This window comes from Melospiza melodia, chromosome 3, assembly GCF_035770615.1.
Source record: "Melospiza melodia melodia isolate bMelMel2 chromosome 3, bMelMel2.pri, whole genome shotgun sequence".
Lineage (NCBI taxonomy): Eukaryota > Metazoa > Chordata > Aves > Passeriformes > Passerellidae > Melospiza > Melospiza melodia.
Genome location: NC_086196.1, coordinates 4,496,250 through 4,516,668, shown reverse-complemented (window position 1 = coordinate 4,516,668; position 20,419 = coordinate 4,496,250). Strand labels below are relative to the sequence as shown.

At 38.5% G+C, this 20,419-nt stretch overlaps 1 protein-coding gene across 1 annotated transcript in view; it reads left to right on the top strand.

The window, feature by feature from the left end:
• AGPAT5 (1-acylglycerol-3-phosphate O-acyltransferase 5) overlaps positions 1 to 20,419 on the top strand; it is a 55,477-nt gene that overhangs the window by 9,710 nt on the left and 25,348 nt on the right. Inside the window, exons 2-5 of the mRNA XM_063150713.1 lie at positions 4,997 to 5,066; positions 5,275 to 5,390; positions 10,525 to 10,614; positions 17,996 to 18,086. Of these exons, the coding sequence (XP_063006783.1) occupies positions 4,997 to 5,066; positions 5,275 to 5,390; positions 10,525 to 10,614; positions 17,996 to 18,086 (367 nt within the window). The remainder of the gene's footprint in view (positions 1 to 4,996; positions 5,067 to 5,274; positions 5,391 to 10,524; positions 10,615 to 17,995; positions 18,087 to 20,419) is intronic.

Here is a 20,419-nt window from a genome sequence, read left to right as displayed (position 1 = left end):
GAAGAAATAGTGAAGTGGAGAGAGGTGCATTTTGTGAGGATTGTACAGCTGAGTAGGAAGTCTGTGTGGTCCTTTTTAAGTGTTGATGTCTTGACTCATTCTCCAGAAGAGGGGTGGAATATTCTTCCCCTGATATCCTGCTTTTATCCCTCTTCCCAGTTTCTCTTGCCTGTGCTTGAAGCTGATGTTTTTCCTTAACACAGTGCTTTGCTTTCACAAAGTGCTCCAGTGAACGTAAGTTTTGTTGAAGAAGCAGCAAAGATGGGGACGTCATTCTTTAATTCACATCTGGTATCTTTGAATAGAGAAGGGAGGAGGATTAAGAAGTCTGAGGAACCAAGACTGAGTGTGCTGGTGGACTGATAGACACCAGATGAGTTGGCCCAAGTTTTTACCAGCAATAACCAGTTGTATTGCCTTAATGTTGCTGAAGCAGAAGTCACACTATCAGAAGATCTGCTTGCAGATCAGCCTCTAACTGCTCCCATTATGAGCCACATCCAATTACAATATTAAGTTAATCTCTTTGCTAGGACTTTGATGTGATCACCAGTTGACCAGCAGATCTTCTGATAGTATGATTACTTTTACCTACAGTTATTTTTGCCATGACAGTGTTTACTGAGCTAATACTGCTAACATGTGATTAAATTATCTATTTAATTTTCTTTGGTATGTCAAGATTTCATAAGCAAGAAATAAAATTCTTAACTCTAAATTAGGAGTGTCCACTTTGTTTCAGTGAAGTCGTGTGCATATTATGGGTTATTCGGGTGTGGCTGCCATGCAGGACTGTTCCATATTGCTGCATGAGCTACCACAATTAGCACAGCCATAGTTAAGTATGTTGCACTGGAAAAAGCAGTCTGGTAGGGAAGCTGAACCTGGTGTCACCAGATCCCCCAGGAGCTCCCATTTGCATGCCTAGATCAGCCTATCACTGAATCAGTACATTCTCCCAGCAGAACTACTTGTCATTTCCTGCTAATTCATCAAAGCTTCACCTGGACAGGACACCCTGAGGTGCGTCTTGTGGCTGCTGAGCCTGTGAACAGCTTGGTGTGTGGCATCCATGGAAGCTGGTTACCAGCCTTCCCACAGAAGGGATCCAATAGCATCCAGTTTCCTGTATTTGAGACCTCGCTGTATTGAGTTTGACAGTGCTACTGTGTAAACAGATGTGAAAGGCCCACATTAACTGTATTACCCATTACTGCAGACTGGACTGTTAAGCAACCAAAACCTGGCTAAAAGCACACATTTCAGTGTTGTGTACACAAGTAATGTTTGCAGTGTTAGACTGTACATCTGCATTTTAAACACTTTCCCTTAAATTTCTACTTACTTTGGCTTGCTGTGTTGCTCTCCCTATTGACTTGTTTTCTTTGCTTGACTTCATTGTGCCTTTTTTTTTTTTTTTTAACAGCAGATTCTATTCTAAATGAACAGCTTCCTCACTTGCTTCATTGTGGCTGACAGGGCACTTTTCATTTCATTAAGCTGATAGATAGGTAGAATATATGTATACTGTAGTGTCTGGACAGCCATGCATGAAATATGTGAAACACTATACTAAAATTCAAATTGCCTCCCAAGCATGTCCTGCCTGTCCTGTGCTGTTTCCCTGGCACTGGCTGCAGGGGCAAGACCAGCCCTGCTGATGCTGTGTGCATCCTGGGAGCAGCGCCGCTCCTCTGAGGAGGGCTGGGAGTCTTTATGCCACTCTGATGTCTTCAGGTTACATCCAAAGGGGCTTGGATAAAGGTGGGCACTGTGGATTCCTGTTTCTGCCCTGCTGTCCCAGGTGAGTCACTCAAATGCTGCCTTAGAGCACAGTGCTTGAGGCACCAAGGTATGGGTTTGATCCCCCTATGGACATTCACTAAAGAGGTGGACTCGAGGATCCCTGTGGGTCCCTTCCAACTCAGAATATCCTGTGATTTTGTAATTCACTGTGGCCCCCAAACATCTGCACCAGCAAAATGAGAAAGAGTTAGGAGGCTGCACAGCCTTTACAGCAAGGAATTCTGCAAAGTTAGCTAAGAAAAACAGCAGGGAGTCCAAGGTTGTCTGGAGGCCATGAAGAAGAGTACTGTATTGTTTCCTTCTGCATCTATAATATACACGAGGTGCTCTGGTTTACCTGAACACATCAGAGGGCCAGAAATTGGAGTCTTGTCCTGAGTAGATTATTCTGCTTATACACAGGCAGGTTAATTCCATCATCCACCATCTCAAAGGGAAAAGGACATTCTGTAGGATTCAAAGCTCTTAACTGTTCCCATTCTGTTGTGTATGGTGAATATTTTCAGAAGCCTGATAAAGCAAAAATGCTATGGTCTCAGAGGGAGAGCTGCGTGGGTGCCCAGAGTAGGTGTCTCCTTGGGACTGCAGGCTGGAAGCTGCCATTCTTAGCTACTTGTAGTAACAGTTGTAAGTTTGTTTCTCAGTTCTTTAACTGAGAGTGTCTAAGGTGAATGGCTGTTTGCTGGCCTTTGATGAACTGTGTAAGCCTTCCCTGTGAGATGGGTGGTGCCGAAGTGGATGATGCTGCAGATAAAGCTGGTGCATCCTCTTAGGCTGAGCCATCTGAGCAAGCAACATAGAGCTTTCAGATTTTCTCATTCTTACCTTTGCTTTGAAATGAAACATCCAGTTTTCGTGCGTTTAATGAGAACTAATATAAATGAGACTTTTTTTTTTTTTTCTTTTTTAGTTCTGTACAACAGTTTGGCTGTGTGTTTTATCATGAGTAAAAGATTTTGGTCCATTACATGTAAACACATCTAACCCTTAGGGTAAGCCATAATGTTGTGCATAGAAGTTGTTTACAGGAACAGTGAGTGGGTGTTCCTCTGAGGTTAAAAAGTGAACTAGATCCAATCTTACTGAAATAAAAAATTACGCAGATTAACTGTTATATTTGGCAGACACCAGCAAATATATATTTTTTTATGGGAATGATCCTTTATATTTGTTTTTACCCATGCAATAATCCAAAGCTAGTGCTTTAAATTGTGGGTCTGATTGCACTGAGATTTTGACTTGGTACATTAAAATGGAAATATTTACAAGTTGAAGTTATAAATTGTGTATTTCAAATCCTTTTTCTTGTGTGGGGCAGCTCTTAGGGTTAAGGGCAAGTTTTGTTTTATTCTTGTTCTTATTTTTTCTCTACATTTTAGAAAAGCTCAAATAACATTCAAGACCTTCTGGTTTAATGATTTGTTGTATTGGGCCTTCCCTCTTACTCTAAAATTCTCTTTGCCAGAAACTGCATAGTGGAGTCTTAACTTGAAATTAAAGAAAACAGAATTTATGGACATTGTGCATAACAGTGCTAGGAAAGCGTACACTTGTAAAATGAAGTTTTAACTCTATAAGTGAGAGTAGGAAGATTTATTTCAGAGGAATTTGTGCACCTGAACTGTAAGGTCAACCCTTAGACTGCTACCTTGCTCTAAACTGTGAGTGGTACCTAGTGTCAGCAGTAAAGTTATAAATTCTGGTACTTCAATGAGAAGGCTACTCCTATAGCAGAATCTTGTTCAAATTTCTCAGATACTGTTCAGAATATACTTGTCAACTAACTTGTTACAGATATTGTTCAGTTAGAATTTATTGTGCATGCCTTTTTCATTTTTGGAAAAAAATATCTCAAGTTATATCCTCTTTTACTCTATGTTGAATGATCTCTTGTTCACATATTAACTGAGTACCGCAGTTTGCCAATATCTGATTTTGGCCTTCAAAACATAACTTGATCAACAGTGTGGTTGCATTTACAAAGAAGAAACAGCAGGAATGTGAAACATATAGTGTTTTTGTGGGGTTTTTGCCTAGAGTTAACAATATGAGACATTAGCCATGCAGTATCACAGGCTACCTGAGAGGTGCACAGAGTTTCCAGAGATACTGGTAGAGACCTCCTGTAAGGATCAATATGAGACTTGGCATACTAAGTTATACCATTTAAGAGATCAATGTTAGTGCCCAGACTAGGGAAGTGATAAAAATAAGTGGGTAAACTTTCCATATAGCACTTTGCTTTTTTGGTAAATGGAATAATTTCAAAGTAGCATGTATGTCTGATACAACCAACTTCTAGAGACAAGGAGTATGTCCACTGGCAGAACAAGGGTGAAAGCCTACCTAGAATGTACTGGTGAGAAAAACTATGCTTCATTTAGTAATGAAAATGTTTATTAAAGGTAATTGAATAGGTGAATTGGTTCTTCAGTTCAGAATTTAAATTATTTTCAAATATAAAATGAGAAATTAATTAATTGAATGAACCCATTTTAAAAGGATGACCGAGATTCTAGCATCAGAATCTTGTTTTGTAGTCATGCTCTCAGAAGATTATTTCTCTAGTAGACCAGTACCTTTCAGGGGTGAGACACTACAAGGTCGAAGTGTGTCTTTAATGTAGCAGAGGAAAAACATATTAAAAAACCTGCTACTTGGAAGCCATAGACTAATTTAAAGGCACTCCTTAACCTCATGCTTTTTTTGTTCACTCTTGATGGTTAAAATAATGGCAAATGGTTGAGATTTTGTTCTTGATGTAATCCAGGAAAATTTACCATTTTAGGTTGAATGATGGCAGGTGTCTGGATAAAGCATGTCTTTTTCATTAGATGTGTAAATTAAATGGTTATTTTATACATGTCTGTGATTCCTCATTAACTTCAATTATATTAATGTAGGGAGCTTGTGGCTGAAGGTCACATTCCATGGATCCAGTTCTGGGGCTATGGCACAAGAACAGAATAAGTTTCTTAAGCCATCCTTAATTGATATTTATAGCTTTGTTGATAAGACAGTTATCTGTGTGGTGGGTAATGATGTAGTGATAGGGTGTTTGTCTGTTAATGATGCTAACTTGCTGACAGTTTTTGTACTAAAGACTATTACTGCATTGGATCTCATCACTGCCTAATGCAATGAAAATAAATTATAAAGTAATACTGCATATTTTTTAATTTTTTTTTAGGTAATTATCTACGGGGATTTGCCAAAAAATAAAGAAAATGTAATATATTTATCAAATCATCAGTGTACAGGTTTGTATTTCTTTTGCTTAACACTTTTATAGATTTTTAAAATCTGCTTGTCTGTTTACTGTGTCTCTTTCCAGGCTTGCCCTAACAAGCAAGAACTTCTAGTTCAGAAACCTTTAATGACATTTATACATACAACATGTACTTTTTGTTTCATCAGTGGCAATTAGGAGGTAATTTAGCTGATTGCTTGGGGATTTTGTCATTGCAGTTGACTGGATTATCGCGGACATGCTGGCAATCAGGCAGAACGCGCTCGGGCACGTCCGCTACGTCCTGAAGGATGGCTTAAAATGGCTTCCACTCTACGGGTGGTACTTTTCACAGGTGAGCCACTTCACTCTTTCCTTGCTGTTTGTGAGTCAAACATGCAAGATGTACTTTGTCCCTATTTTCCATGCATGCTGAGTTGACATTCAATTATTTGAACATGAAAGCAACTGGCTTCACTCAGTGTAGTTAGATGTGTATCTAAGTTGAGAAAGAGTTACTAAAAATTCAGCTTATTTTTCTAAATGAATACTTATAATAGAATTGAAGCTGTGGAGTCTATTAGGAGTATTTCAGAATATTCTAAATATGTCAGAATATTCTAAAACTTTGTTCTTTTTACAATCTAAAACTCCAGTTTGTAGTCATGCTCTCAGAAGGTTAGCAGGTGTAAACAGACTCATTTTGCTGTGTATCATGCTACAAATTGGAAGGAAATCGGCATTACTGTTTGATGTACTTCTTTATTTTTCAGTTGTTTAGGTTTTAGCACTATATAAAAGAGAAAATTTAGATTTTAGTGTAGTGTGGAGGAAAGACAGATCCCACGTCCATGAAAATGTTGATAGTTATTTTGGACTTCAATTAAGCAAAAACCTGAGTCTAACAGTATTCCTACCTTTTTCTTTCTTCTTTTTCTGCATAATATTCCTTTTGTTCCTTCTAGTCTGAGAGCTCAACCTGATGTGACTCAGTTTTATACAAATACTGAGAAACAGTGGGCCATGGTCACTAAGCAGCCAACATACTGAGTGGATATGATATTCAATCTAAAATGGTGGAGAGCAGTGTAGATGGCTTACTTCTCTAAAATCCCCTGTGAATTTGTCATGTCTGTTCTTTGCTTTTTCTGAAAGCAGAACTATTTGTATGTGAAACAAAATAAAATGTAGTGATGGATGGGTTTGGAAGTACTGTCCTTTTTCTAGGTGAGCAGAAATGGCTTCATGGTACTTATCTCAGGGGTTTAGATGGGTGCTTAGCTAGTAGAATAGAAATGGATAGAGTTTTGGGTAGTGGTTCCAAAGTACTTATTCAATAAGACTTCTCTCCTTTGTCTTTTGCATTTTCTCTTCATGTGTTCTCTGAATATTAATCTGCTTTCTGTCCCTCACCCCATTGCCCAGGCAAAAAAAATTAAGAAAAAAAACCAAACCAACCAAAACAAAACAACAAAACAAGCAAACAAAAATGCAAAATCTCAACCAAAACAAAACCCCCCACACGCTTAGGAAAATATTTCTAATAGAATTAGACAGTTTGATTGAACTGACTGCCAGCCCTGTCCAACAGGCCAAGAAGGTGGAGAAGGTTGAGAAAAATATTATGTTAGGTATGTTTGGAACGATATTAATTTGTAATGGAGTCTATGAAGAGCAGGCAACTACAGGTGTATGTCCAAATAGGAGGATTTACTCTTTCCCTCATCTTTGCAGCACATCCAATGTCTTCAGCTTGATGGTTGAAAATCTTTGTTGTCTTTTGAATGAGCACTTTAGTGAGTAGGCTATAGATCTAGGCTGGAGCATGGGTGATTGCCATAGTTTCTGGTAAAATAGGTATGTTTTGAGAAGTGTATGCTGCAGAGAAAATGAGAAAACTGTTCACAATTTCTTTTATTGGTAGGTCTGCTGTCCCTGTCCCCTGAATAACTACAAACTATCAGACCCTGTCATACCTCACTAAGGGTATGCATAAGGAGAAAATGGAGTTCTCAATTGTCTAATGCTTGCCCTTAATGCTTTGTTACAATTTTTGTCCACCAAAGTGACTGATGTGCTGCATGGAAATATTTTGCTCTTTGTCCTTGCCTTTAGTCATTACACTGGTGGTGATTTAAGTCTGCTTTAATTAAAATACAAACAGGATATATATTCCATTCACTATCACTAGATTTCCGGAAATTATTTTTTTCAAGATTTTGGAAAATTACTTTTGCTATGTGGAATATCCGGTGCTCAGTTTCCTGAGCTGTATATTGACTGTTAAAAGGAGGTTCCTGTGGAAATTAATCTGAATGTCACCTACATTTTTAATCAAAACATGTATATATTAAATATATATTTGAACTCCTCAAAAAAGAAAACTTCTGCAAGATTTAGTGGGGGGTGACTATGTATACATTTATATATATATATTTAAATCAGTGACACAATTGACAGGCAGTGGTGATGCATATATGGCTAAATGACCGAGACGGGATGCAGAAGGCCTGCAGTGCAAGCTAATAGGTATTTTTATTGTTTTTATCACACCAAACAGTGCAAAAACATAAAACACTTCCTGCCCTTCCTGTTGATGTTCTGTCAGTGATGTCACTTACACTCCACTAAAAGTTTCCAGAGCCACATAATTACGCCATGCTTACGGAATTCATATTCCCTTCCTCAGGTAAACATCCTGTTTGGAAATAAACGTGGTCTGGATGTCCAGGAGAGCAAAATTCAGGCACAAAGGAAGTATATTTGTAAACACAGTCCATTGTTGACTGAGAGAGGGGCTTTTAAAGTACAGCGGAAAAAAATTATAACCTTAAAAAACAGTACTTCCACAAATCTGTTTTGAAGAGCGTTCATATATTTGATCTCTTACTGAAAAGGAAATACAATACAAGTTGGGGAATTTGAGCTATATACAATCACATAACTAGCATTCTTTTTTGAGGCAGCTATCTAATAGCAAGGAAAGAAAAGAAACACTTAAATTAACCTATTATGTTCCAAGTCTGATTTATTAAGTAGAACTGTTTTCTTTTCCTAAAGCTGTCTTTATTATTTTTGGGTGGATCTGAAATATTTTTTTGCTCCTATCATTTGCTACCAATGCATCCCATCGCTCCTATTTGCTTATACTATCCAATTCATTCCCATTTATCTTATGCCCTTGATGAGGCTGGGATGTAATTTTGAAAAGTATTTTTGATACCCCACAGTTTGCTTGACTTTCTAACATAGAGAATATGTCTTTATCTTTTCTGTTATCCAGCATCAGCTTGTGCACCCTTTTGGCTGTTCCTGAGTTTTAGCCACATATCCTGCCTCTCTTTAGCTTTGTACCCCTGAGCCATGGGGACCTGCCATAGTGGTGGAGTTGGAGTGAATGCAGGGAACGCTGATCTTGTGATACTTTGTCTGTTCTTATGTTACATGACTCTGTGCTCATTTACTTGAGAAGTGCAAATCTATTTCTGAGCATTAAAATGTCTGACATGCAACACCAGATCTATCTTTGGTGCCATGGTGTGTGTCCGTGACCAAAAAGTCCAATAGTAACTTCATTTGTCCAAGTTGACAAATCAAACAAGGAAAAGTTGGTTCAGTATTTTTCCAGTTTACTGCAGCTGATTAGTAATTTGATGGTAGGGGAATGCCTCAATTCCAGGTTTCACTTATTTATCAAGTCTTGACCTAGCTGAGAATGATGACCTACCCATTACATGGAAGTCTTATATAGTAGATGAATTTTTTCTGATACCGAACTGAGTTTGCCCCTTTGGAAGGGATGGCTGTGTTTGGTGTCAGAATACAGCTGTACTTAAGTCTGCTTTAGCTTCTGTTTCCCTTTAATTGTGTCAGATCTTGAAAACGGTCTTACATGTGGAGTGTGGAGATAACATGAGGCTCTGTTTACTACACAGCTGCAGAAATGTTTTTCTGTTCATGGTGCTTTCTGTCTGAAACTGTTAAACTGCTTGTGGGATGGTCCCAACATCATGCCACAGCCAAGCTGGGGAATTCTGTTCTTGGTTTTGGTCCCCTGCCAGTCACAGCAGCAGAGCTGAGTGTTAGAGCTGGCTAATTCACCTTGGGAGGGAACCACACATGATAAAGTTAAGACAGAATATTTGGTATGGAGTTAATGGGTCATTGGCTTTCTGTTCCCTGTCACTGCAGTCTTTGAAGAACAACTCAAAAGTCACCTCAAACACCACTAGCTAAGCAGCCATCTCTCCACACCATGAAAAGCAAATGCTGAAAGCACTTTGCATGACCATCTCTTCTGCCCCCCTCCTCCTAACCCCTCCAATTTTATTCCTGTCCATGCCAGGGACACAGCTCTGCACACAGCCACCAGCCCTGTTTCTACCATGTACTGTATCTTTTCATGAGATCAGGTATTTGAGTGAGGCTCAGCTCTTAGTAGTTTTAATCTTGCTGTCATCTTTCTGTTAAGAGCATGCAAAACCATAAATGAACAGAAGTTGTCTGACAAATCCCAATACCAATTGTTATGGTGAACAGAAAAGAGTATTACCAAGTTACGGAGTCACCATGAAAACAATGTACCTTAAACCTGAAATTCTGTTATTTGGAAGCTAATCATGTTTTTTCCAGACTTCATTGTATCAGTAGTTCATAGCTGGTGCATGTTTGTTTACATACTCTTTCTGTGTAGATAAAACAACGTGGTGGAAGAGGGAAATGATAGGGCAAATTTCTTTTTGTGTCTACTTTTACTGAAATTCTGTGATAAATTGTGTGCAACAAGTTATAAAATTAATCTCTTCCAGGACAGAGTTTTACTTTTTATAATAATTTTCAGTAAAAATACTTCTACAGAATTATTTGCTTTGTGAAGACTTTGGTTTACTTATTTAATTATTCTCTTGGTATATAACTTCTTTATTAAAAGTCTGGTTCTCTAGTAAAGTGCATGGAGGTTTTCAAAAACTACGCTGGTTACTTTTATGCTATTGATAAATTTTGTATGTAGAAGTATGATACTTGCATTCCCAGTATTTGCATTAGTTACTATTTAAGAGAGGGCACATAGAATTGAAAGCATTGACCTGTAAGTACTTGCATGTGAGTAACTTCAGTTCTGTGATTTTCCCTTGATATACAAATGAAGCTGCATGTCAGCATTGCCAGGAATAAATACCCTGGGGTCACTTCTAATGCCACCTTCTAATTCATTACTTAGCACCTTTAAACATGACACTTCAAGTGTCTAATGCATTGGGGGGGATTTATATCTGATTTTTATTTAAATGGATTTTGTGAGCTGAAGTATATGCAAATGTAAAATTAGTTCCACATGTTTTTGCGATAAGAGAAACTCTTGTAGGCAATTTGCAGCATGAGTCATAAAGATGACTTGTCATTGTCTCTTGTTTGTTCTTCTGTCAGCTATTCTACATTAAACTACTTAAATATTTAATGCTTTTCCCTTTTTTTTTTCTCTCTGATAGCATGGAGGAGTCTATGTAAAAAGAAGTGCCAAATTCAATGAGAAGGAAATGAGAGAGAAGTTGCAGGCCCAGATGAAAGCTGAGACTCCAGTAAGCTTATACCTTCCTTCTCATTTCTTTGACTTTTTTAATGGCAAAGGCTTGTTGGAGAAAAGAGCCATGCCCGATATCCACAAACTACTAAGATGGTAATCATGGATTTGTTTTCTTTCTGTGTTTTTACAGTTACTTTCTGTGATTAGAGTGATACCTCTAATTAAACTGAGGAAAGTTTGACTGGTTCCTTATGATTGACAGCAGCTTTGTGGTCCTCTCTGTAGAGGAAAAGAGAGGTCTGGACTTAGAACATGAACTATAGTACCTTCCTTGAGAAACCTCTATTTCAAAGGAAAAACCCTCTGTTTCAAAAGACAATATTTTGACTACTGTGTGCTTGTCAGAGACTGATACACTCGACTTCTAAAAGTCAAGAACCTTTCCTACCAAATGTTAATTAGTCATCACAATGATCAATCATTTTTAATGGCAATGACATCTTAGAATTCAATAACTTTGTCTGCTATGCCTGGAGGAGGGAAAAATACCGAAAACAAACTCTTGATAATTTTCTATTTGAAGAATGACTGTTACTGCCAAGTGACTTTTCTCATGACTCCCTGTATGGTTTGTGGCTCAGTGGTTAGAATCGCTGTGCTTTGCTTCCATTACTTGCTGTGCACTAGATTTTTTTCTTCCTTTTTGGCCAAGCTAAAAGAAAACAACTTAAGCAAGCCTTGATATAGAACAGTTAAACTTCCATTTTATTTAAAATTGTGTTATTAGGACTTAGACTCCCCATATTGTCAAAACTTTTATATCCTGAGACTTGGGTAAAAAGAATTCATGGGCTGTTTTGACATTCATAATAGTATTTTTTTTTTCTTATTTGGAGATGGTGAGTTTATGTTTGTGCATGTGCCTCTGCTGAAAAAGTAAATTGACCTTGTGCTTACTGAGAGGCTTAAATGAGTAAAGTGTCCCTATTTCAGACAGTGCTCAAACTCATTTTGTCTTCAGTTAAGATTTAACATTATCTTTTTGTGTTATAATTAAGAAAAGAAAGTTCCAATTGTTAGCATATAAGTTAGGCCAGAAATACATTACAACAACTAAACAGTATCTAATCAATGATGTCCATGGAGAAGATGGTCATGTTCAGTGGTGGCAACCTGCACCCTCATTAGCAGGGAGGGTTCTGGGATGTAAAGAACTTGTGTTGCCTCATTATTTGCCATATGTCAGTGGTAAAGATTCTACTTGCTGTAAAACTTGGAGTGTAATGGAATAAGTGAAGGTTGCTTGCAGGATGTATGAAACATGCTTGTAGTCATCCCCCTAAGCAATTTTTTCCCCTGAAGAGTGCTGGTTAAGTTCATTTTAGTTAGTCTGGATGAAATAAGCTAGCAAGGTGTTTTCCTGCATAGGCCCATGGCTTTCTTGCTAGCTAAAAAGACAGGTTCTGCTTGAGTCTGGCTTTCTGCCTTCCCTCTGCACCCCCTAAAAAGCAGGAGTTTGTTGTTATTATAAGGTTTACATTGTGGTAAGAGTCTTAATTCGAAGTCTGTGTTGAATTAATCTCCTTTTGAAAAATGTGTATTTTTCTTTTAATACAATCTTGGGAAGATGTGCCTAGAAACTCTTCTGATTATGTCCTTGGAAACCTGTAAATGGTGTTCATCCTTGCTGCAGTGTGTCATTTTAGCACAGTTGGAATGTAAGGAGAGGTTTAAGCATAATGCTTTCCTTTAAAGATAAGAACTGATGTGGGTTCTGCTTTCCATGTGGTTAGTAAGTGAAATAAATCCAGAAGTCTTTGTGGAATCATCTTTCTTCTCCCTCCTGAGTTGTGTGTAGATTGAAAGCCTATACCTAGCCTATCAAAGTTAATGCCTAATAAATATGAGACCACTTGGGTATGCTTATTTTTTGCTGCTGTTTAGCTCTCTGGGAGTTTGGTGCTGTTGGAAATGAGCACAGAACCTGGACCTGGGTAGCAGGCAGCTGTTGCCATTTGCCTCATGTTATCAGGCGTTGCAGTATAAAAGAGAAATAAGTATTGCAGAAATTAATTGTTTAAAATCTTTCAAAATCAGTCAAATGTATAGGGAGTGACACTTAAATTTACAAAACCAAAGTTGTTAAAAGCCTGTTTTCTGAGGCAAATGTTTGCATCTGCAGGGGTAAAAGACACAGACCATTGAGCTGTCATTTGAGGGAAGACTAAACTTCTTTTAGCTGACTTTATCTGAGAATTTAAATGTAGATGCTCTTAAATGGCCTTTAACCTACAGTTACTACTGTGAGAAGAACATGATAACCTGTGTCCTTATTGCATTATTCATGCAGATCTGAAACTTAGCATGACATTTGCAAGCAACCATATTGCTTTTAAAATGAAGACATTTTGATCAAGTATGCCCTGAACTCATCAGCTTCATGCAAAAATAACTAATCTGTGACTCTGGAATTTTCATGCACTGTATGGTACAGCTCAGGGTGGACTTTCCTCACTGTAGTGGGCAGCTGGTGTAGCTTAGTCATTCTGAGTGTACGTGGTAGAGTTCTTTCTTTAATGTGGTGCTAGAGATGAGCTGGCCTTTTAGCTGCTCAGGAAAGATTTATATACCAATAAAGAAGAGATGGACGGGAATCTGTGTTAAGGGTCACGTTGTTATTTACAGTTTCTCTCCACATGCAATTTAAAAAAGAGAATCCAGATGATTAATGTTCAGTCTGTCTGGAGCCATCCCTTTTCCCATTAAGAAATTGAAGATGTGTAGGAAAACAGAACCAGTCTTCTGTTCTCCTTAGCATAGCAAGTTCTTTACTGCTTCTCTGTGTATCTTTTTTTTTTTTTTTTAAAGGTATGACAAGTACATTTGAGTTAAAACTGACAGGCAGACTAAGGCTGCCTCTTGGCCTCTTACATGCACAGTATAACTTGCTCAGTGCTCTGATATGCCTCCTTTTGTGTAGACAGCAGTGGCCTGCATCATTCTCCTTGCTCACTTTGTCTTGTGACTTGCACCCACCTGTCTGCTATAAGCAGCCCCTTCTCCTGCCCTCAGCTCTGCAGCTGGTCCATGCCTCTTCCCAGATGCAGCCCAGCAGTGTCAGACAGGCACAAAGCTGATAGCAGACTGAAACATTGCTGCACCTGTGTTTTCTTAGTGGGCATCTTGAACTATAATATTTTCTTAGTTGTTTCTGGAAATCACTTTGCTTTTCAAACTCTCATTGAATTATATGTTTAAATGGTGCATTGTTAGGACTTTTGTTGATAAAATTCACTCAAGATGTGATTTGGTTTAAAATTCCATAAAATTTGACTGACTGCTACCAAATTGCAATCATATGTCTTGTGAGAGCAGAGACTGTCACAGTGTTTAAAGAACACTTTTGTGTTAATGTTGTTTTAATGTAAGCCACAGATGAATGTAAGCCCAATGAATGGGTATCCAGCTGTTACTTGATATGCTTAATCTACTTGATTTATAAAAAAAAAGTTAACTCTTCTGAACAGCAAACTATTCAATTTGGTGACTGAAAATGTCACTTCTATTTTTTTTATCGTGCATCCAGAGTAGGAAATCTGTGTTCTGAGATGTGGGATTTAACCCTGTACAACCAATATTTAGTTGATTACTATGTGTTTTGGTTTTGTCATTCATTCAGTCCTAGAGTAATCATTGTCATATGAAGAAATGCTAATCAAACAATAAAAACATAGAGGTTTAATTAATACAACTCTTATGAGGCTTAATGTAATAATTTTGTGATATGGTTACTAATTTGCAAATCCCTGACAACTATATAAATCACGGATGTCCTTGCCTGCTTCTTCCACATCACCTTTTGTATTTTGATCCAATTATACCAGATAGACTTTCTCATACCATCTGCTTTTCAGTTACTGGTCTGAGTGGTAGTGTTTCTCATCCAATTCACTAGAAGCATACTTTCTAGGCAGTGGTCTAAAGAGATGCAGATATGAATCCGTTTAGCTGTCAGGATACAATAGCAGTAATAATAATATTAAAATTCAGCAAGTGCATGCATTGTGTAAGACAATTTTGAATTTTATAAATTAAAATATTTGTTTTCCCTTTTTCACATGAGAGCAGCACAGTGAATGCAAGATACCTTTAGTCAGTAGTTACCACTTCTTCATGCCCTATTTTCTTCTCCAGAGTAGCATATACTCACTTCAGGACGTTCTCCAAAGCCCTTGGCCACCTTTTCTTGCTGTATATTTGTGGTTGTTCTGTATTCCAGGGACTTGTGTGTCACTTTGCTGCTTTCCCATGCTCCACCCACACCAGCTCAATTTGTGGCACTCGGATCTATCTCAGGGACTCCCTCAGCTGCCTTTGTCCCCTCTCTGGGAGCACGACCCCCCCTTAATGCCATTGCCATTTCTGTTTGCCTGTGAGACCCTGACAGTGCTGGGGAAATGAAGCATTGCTGTTTGGGAGAATGCAGCTACCATCTTCCATTCATTGCATTTGTGGCTTGTGGCACTGGGGACTCTTCAGGTAGCCCCTGATTGGCCAAATGCAAAAGACTTACATCTTTTTTGATTTTCTGGCTCCAACAAGAATCAGTAGGGTTCTACTAAATGAATCCTGATCCACTCCTTGAAACTTTCAAATTGATGAGATATACCAAGTTTATTGACACCCACCTGTTCCACAGATGGAATGAAATGCATACCTGAGCATAAGGACCTATTGCTTGGGTTAAAATTGATGTCTCAGTGAATCAGGGACTGTGGTAATCCAAAACTGTCACTGCTGTTTTGAACATGAGCACTGTATTTTGCAGCAATAAAATGTGTAACTTTTATGTAGCTAATTGCCCTAACTGAAAAATCTGTATTAAAAATGGCCTAAACTGCAGCTAGTGTTTCTAGGCAATTAAAATGTTCCTACAAGTTCTTATTTCAAGTTCAGGGGAGCTTATTTAATTATTAAAATCTTAGAGATTTGTAGTTCTTACAGTGTTTGGAAACAGTGCTTAAGGATTTAACTTCTGCTGCCCACGGTGGGAGAAAAGCCAGTTGTACAAGTGGTTCTGGCACTGGCAGGATATCTTTGTCTTGTGCAGGACTGTATGTGAGTATAAGTAGGTCATCTATTTACATTCATGAATTCTACTGTTAAAACAGTCCTAATGAGCTATATAGTAGGTTATTATATGCTGAATTTAATGCAAAGGCCAGTTCTCTGTCTTGTTAGTATGCTTTTAACTCGGAGATATTCAGATTCTGGTCAATGAGCCTGTTTGGCTGCTTGTGTTGGAGAGGTTTACTAGTAAGTAAAATACAATTTCAGTCCCTGGTTTGTGTTACACATAGGTCTGCAGTAAGTAGATACTGTTCCCTGTTGTGCAACCAGCTTTTGGGGGTGATTATCTGCTTTCAAGACCAGTAACAATGTTGCCTGCTTGTAAGTGCTGAGCTAAGTACCAAGACTGGTATTCCTGTCCTGTGTGCTTCATTTCCTTTGCTCTATAACCTGTTACAGTCTCTGTATTACCCTTTAGAGCTGAGCAATGCAGTCTTTAATGGGGGTGGAACTAGAACAGCTCATCTTGAGGTACCATTTTAAGCATCCAAATTACAAGTTTTGCACATAAGCACATATATGAAAAGAAAGAAAAATGCGTCTGGATTTGAATGTTAATGTCCTTTCCAGCTACCTCTGAAAAGTTTTACTTAGTCACTTAAATATTTCAACATTATACTTCTTATATGAAATGTAGAGATGACTGGGGATGTGTGGACTACATCTGGGCCTAAGGATTCCTGTGCTTGTCCCTATACTTATGCTATAGTTATATATGAAAAAGTAAGCACCTTGACTCTTAAACCCATTTTCTTTTGTTCCCTCACCACCAGATCTATACACATCTTGGATTTCTGTGGGTCCTTGAACATTCTTGGACTTCACCTGCCTCTGCAGTCTGCCAGTTCCCCCAAACATACTGTACAGTCTTTCTCCTAATTCTCTTTACTCTGCTGACACTGGTTTTGCTATTTTTGATGTTTGTTTCCTTTTTTTTTTTCCCTGTCAGGTTCTAGGCTATGTACTCAGCTCTCCTTTTTCTTGATCTCCAGCTGGCTTCTCTGGTTGGCACATTTCCTAGATTTCTTCCCACCTCTGCATTTTAGTGCATCTTTCAACCTTCCTCACTGTGGGGTGATTCTAGAGAGGTCATTTGCTGGGGCCTGTCTTTTGGCATTCAGCCCTTTCTGTAGCTGTTCCACAATCATTAAGTGCAAATACCAGCACGCTCTGATGTTTTGTGGGCCAGAAGCACAAAGTTGCATTCCTATGTGTCTCTTTTTGAGTTGTGATGTGCCCTCCAATTATCAAAGTCTCTGTCTAATCACTGATAATATTCCTTGGACTGTTTTGTAAATCCATTATCTTATTTTCTTTCATATGTTTCTTGAGACTGCTTTCTTCAAAGCTAATTTATTAAGTATTTACAGTAGGATTTTACTATGAATGTGTCGTGTTTAACTCCATAGCAGTAATCATTTGTGACCATAGTTGCTTCTGCAGATGAGCCCCCAATATGGAATTTTCACTGTTTAAGTGATGTTTTGCATCAGCTTTGTTTGTAGGAGATTATGCATGACGCACACGCACACAAAAATCCTGAAACCCCTCTGTTCTGTTTCAAAAGAAAATGGAAAATTGTCAAATTTGTCTCCTCCTATTTGGATACATAATTTTACAGTCAGATATGCAGATACTTAGGCAACCTTTACCTGTGTAGTCATTTGAGAACCCATAGATTTGGTGCTGAACAGGCAAGGAAATTAATTTACTGGGGAAATCTAACCTTGCACACACTCATGCTTAAAGGAATGTGACTTTAAAGTTCAAATTACGCTAAACTATGAGTTTGAGTTCCTAATATATTTAATATCCAATTCAATGAGAGACATAAAAGGCCCAACAGACCTATAATTTCAATTTATAGTATTTCTAATAATGAATGAATTATTGTATATTTCAGTATAAGGAACGACTAGAGGCAAGATCACTACTAAAATAAATTGGTCACTTTGTGATTTATTTGTCTGTCTTTTCAAAATCTCTTAATACTGGTATTCTTGTTGATATCAGCTGCTCCTGACTTGCTGACTTCTGTTGACACATGCTGTCTCCCTTCCTAATTCACATGGAGTATATTCTATGGTGTATTTTCAAAGGAAATTATTATGAACCTTGAGCAGTAAGTTTCTTAGAGCTAAGAAATTTTAGCTCAAGCATTCTGATTTTCTTTTGATCCTTACAGTAGTCAATGGTGTGAGCTAAATACAATATGGACCTATAAAGTGTTGATAATTTCTGTCAAAGGAGTCAGTTTACATTGATTATAAGAATTTGTCTGTTTTATTTCTTTTTTAATTCTACAGATGTATTTAGTGATTTTTCCAGAGGGGACTCGTTACAATCCAGAAATACCAAAAGTCATTGCAGATAGTCAATCATTTGCTGAAAAGGAAGGTAAGCAAAAGAAATTTTGAAAGAATTCTTTTGTTACTGTGCTAACATATATTATTTAAAATTGTTACATAATATGAAGATCGTCTCACCTTAACTGGACTTTTAAACCTGCTTGGTATTTAAAGCTTTAGAATAGTATAAACTACTGTTTTGCTTACAGAGTAAGATTAAGGTAGTTCATATACAGACATTTCACACATTTTACAATGTACAATAGTAGCAGTACTCCAGAAGGCTCGCTGCAGTTTCTACCTATAGCTGTATATTTACTTATCTTCTTGCTCCTTAAGGCTGTAGGAATTGCCTACACTGAATCAGGGCACTGGTCCATCTAAGTTGATATTGTAGCTCCAATTACAGTTGTTAGTCAATATAAAGAATATTTTGCATAAAGCTTGTTGTGCCTTAAAAGAAAGAGTCTTCCATCATTTCACTTTTAATTAGTGTTAGTACTCCTATGGCATTTTGGTTTTCTTCCTCTCTCACCTTCCAGTCTCACTGTTCCATGGTCGAACTTTATTCTGGAGTTGCTTTGATTGTTGGCATTGTCTCTATAACACAGATGGAATTACTTCATCTTCAGAAAGGCTTGCAGAAAATCCAAGAGTCCCAAGATTTTTCATACTTTCTCACATCGTATGCACGTAAACTTTAAATCCAACACTTCAGTGAGCACATTTCCTGATTTTGTTTTTTCCTGTTGACCAAAAGTGAAATAATTCACTCTAAAAGTAAACAAAGAATAACAAATAGGTCTGGTAAATTCATCTCTGTGACACACTGAAATGAATTCACAAGTCTGTGAATCAGCCTGTTGATATAATCAAGCTATTAAGTATTGTTAGCTCTTGTCCAAAAGGATATATGCTTTTCTTCTCCTTGGGAAGAATGGAATTTGTTTGCGTGTATGAGCAGGAGAGCTGAAGTCATAAAGTATTTGTTCATCGCTTCAGTTTCCTGTCGGAAATGAAAGTCAAATGTTTCATTTAGGTTGGTGTTTCTTTGAGAGTTCAGAGGGAGGGGGCTGTTTGGTAGGTTTTTTTTCCTCACCTTCTTCTTCAGGGAAAAGGCTCTTACTGTTTTACTATTATTTTATTTCACCTTTTAATTATATCTCTGCAGTCTGCAAAACAGTAAAACGCTGCTTTTGTGCTTTCAGAGCACCTGTTTGTTTATTGTAATGGTTTTCTCTCCAGTACTGATCTATTTTTATTTTGCAACAATTACTTCTTTTAAAAACTCTCACAACAAATAATTATTAAACAAGAAGTATCTCCAATTCTGTTGCAGAATCCTCTTGATCTCCTTCTCCCCACTGCTAAATTATTTTGTTGTTGGCCTCTGTTTCCACTTTTTAGGTGGGGAGGATGGGAGGCAGTCTGTGCTCCCCTGGGGCTCTGCTCACCTGCATGTCCACACAGATACAGATGCTCAGGGAACTGGAGCATCCCTCGTGCACGTGTGTTGAGAAGGAGAGGCCAACACTGAGAGCAGAACCAGGCTGTTCTGAGGGCTGAGCCTCGAGCACGTGCCAGTCCAGGGCACATCCCAGTACACTGGGAGCTGTGGGGATGGGCAGCTCCACGTGGCTGCTGGCAGGATGTGAGCCCAGCTCCCTGTGGGATCTCAGCACCTCAGGACTGATGTGCAGAGTGACCGAGACCACCCTTGGGGGGCTCGGGAGTCCTGGAATGTTGCCAGCAGTGTCTGGTGGCTGGACTTTGATCCCACACGGGAGACGACACCTGTATGAGGATGGGAGGATTTCACTGGGTGAATGGTGAAGGGATAAGTTAATTAGAGTGAAACACAGGGTTTAAGATTTCTGTACAGGGGGGTCTAAAGAAGTAAGATGGAGGAATTGGGGCGTGTCCTGTCCTTCTTCTTCTTCTTCTTCTTCTTGGCCTCCATCTTCTGTGGTGATGTTGGCACTTTGGGATTGGTTATTACTAAAAGTGCACTGGTTAATAAGGGTAAAAGGTATTGGGGAAAACAGGTAAATATTGTACACGTAATTTTGAGTATAAAGATAGGTGACCGCCCTGGGGGCTCTCAGTGTGCTCATGGCTGGCTGCTGTGCAGACCTCTGTCGGGCCGAGAGAAAATCTTTTAGATAAACAACTAATAAACACCGAGACCGAGAAAAAACCCTTGCCGGTTTCTCAGCTGTTTTAATGACCTGGAAAGGCCCGGGGTGGCCTTGGGCAGCCCGCGCTCCAAAGGACGAGAAGAGGCTTCAGGGTTTTTCTCGGTCTCGGTGTTTATTAGTTGTTTATCTAAAAGATTTTCTCTCGGCCCGACAGAGGTCTGCACAGCAGCCAGCCATGAGCACA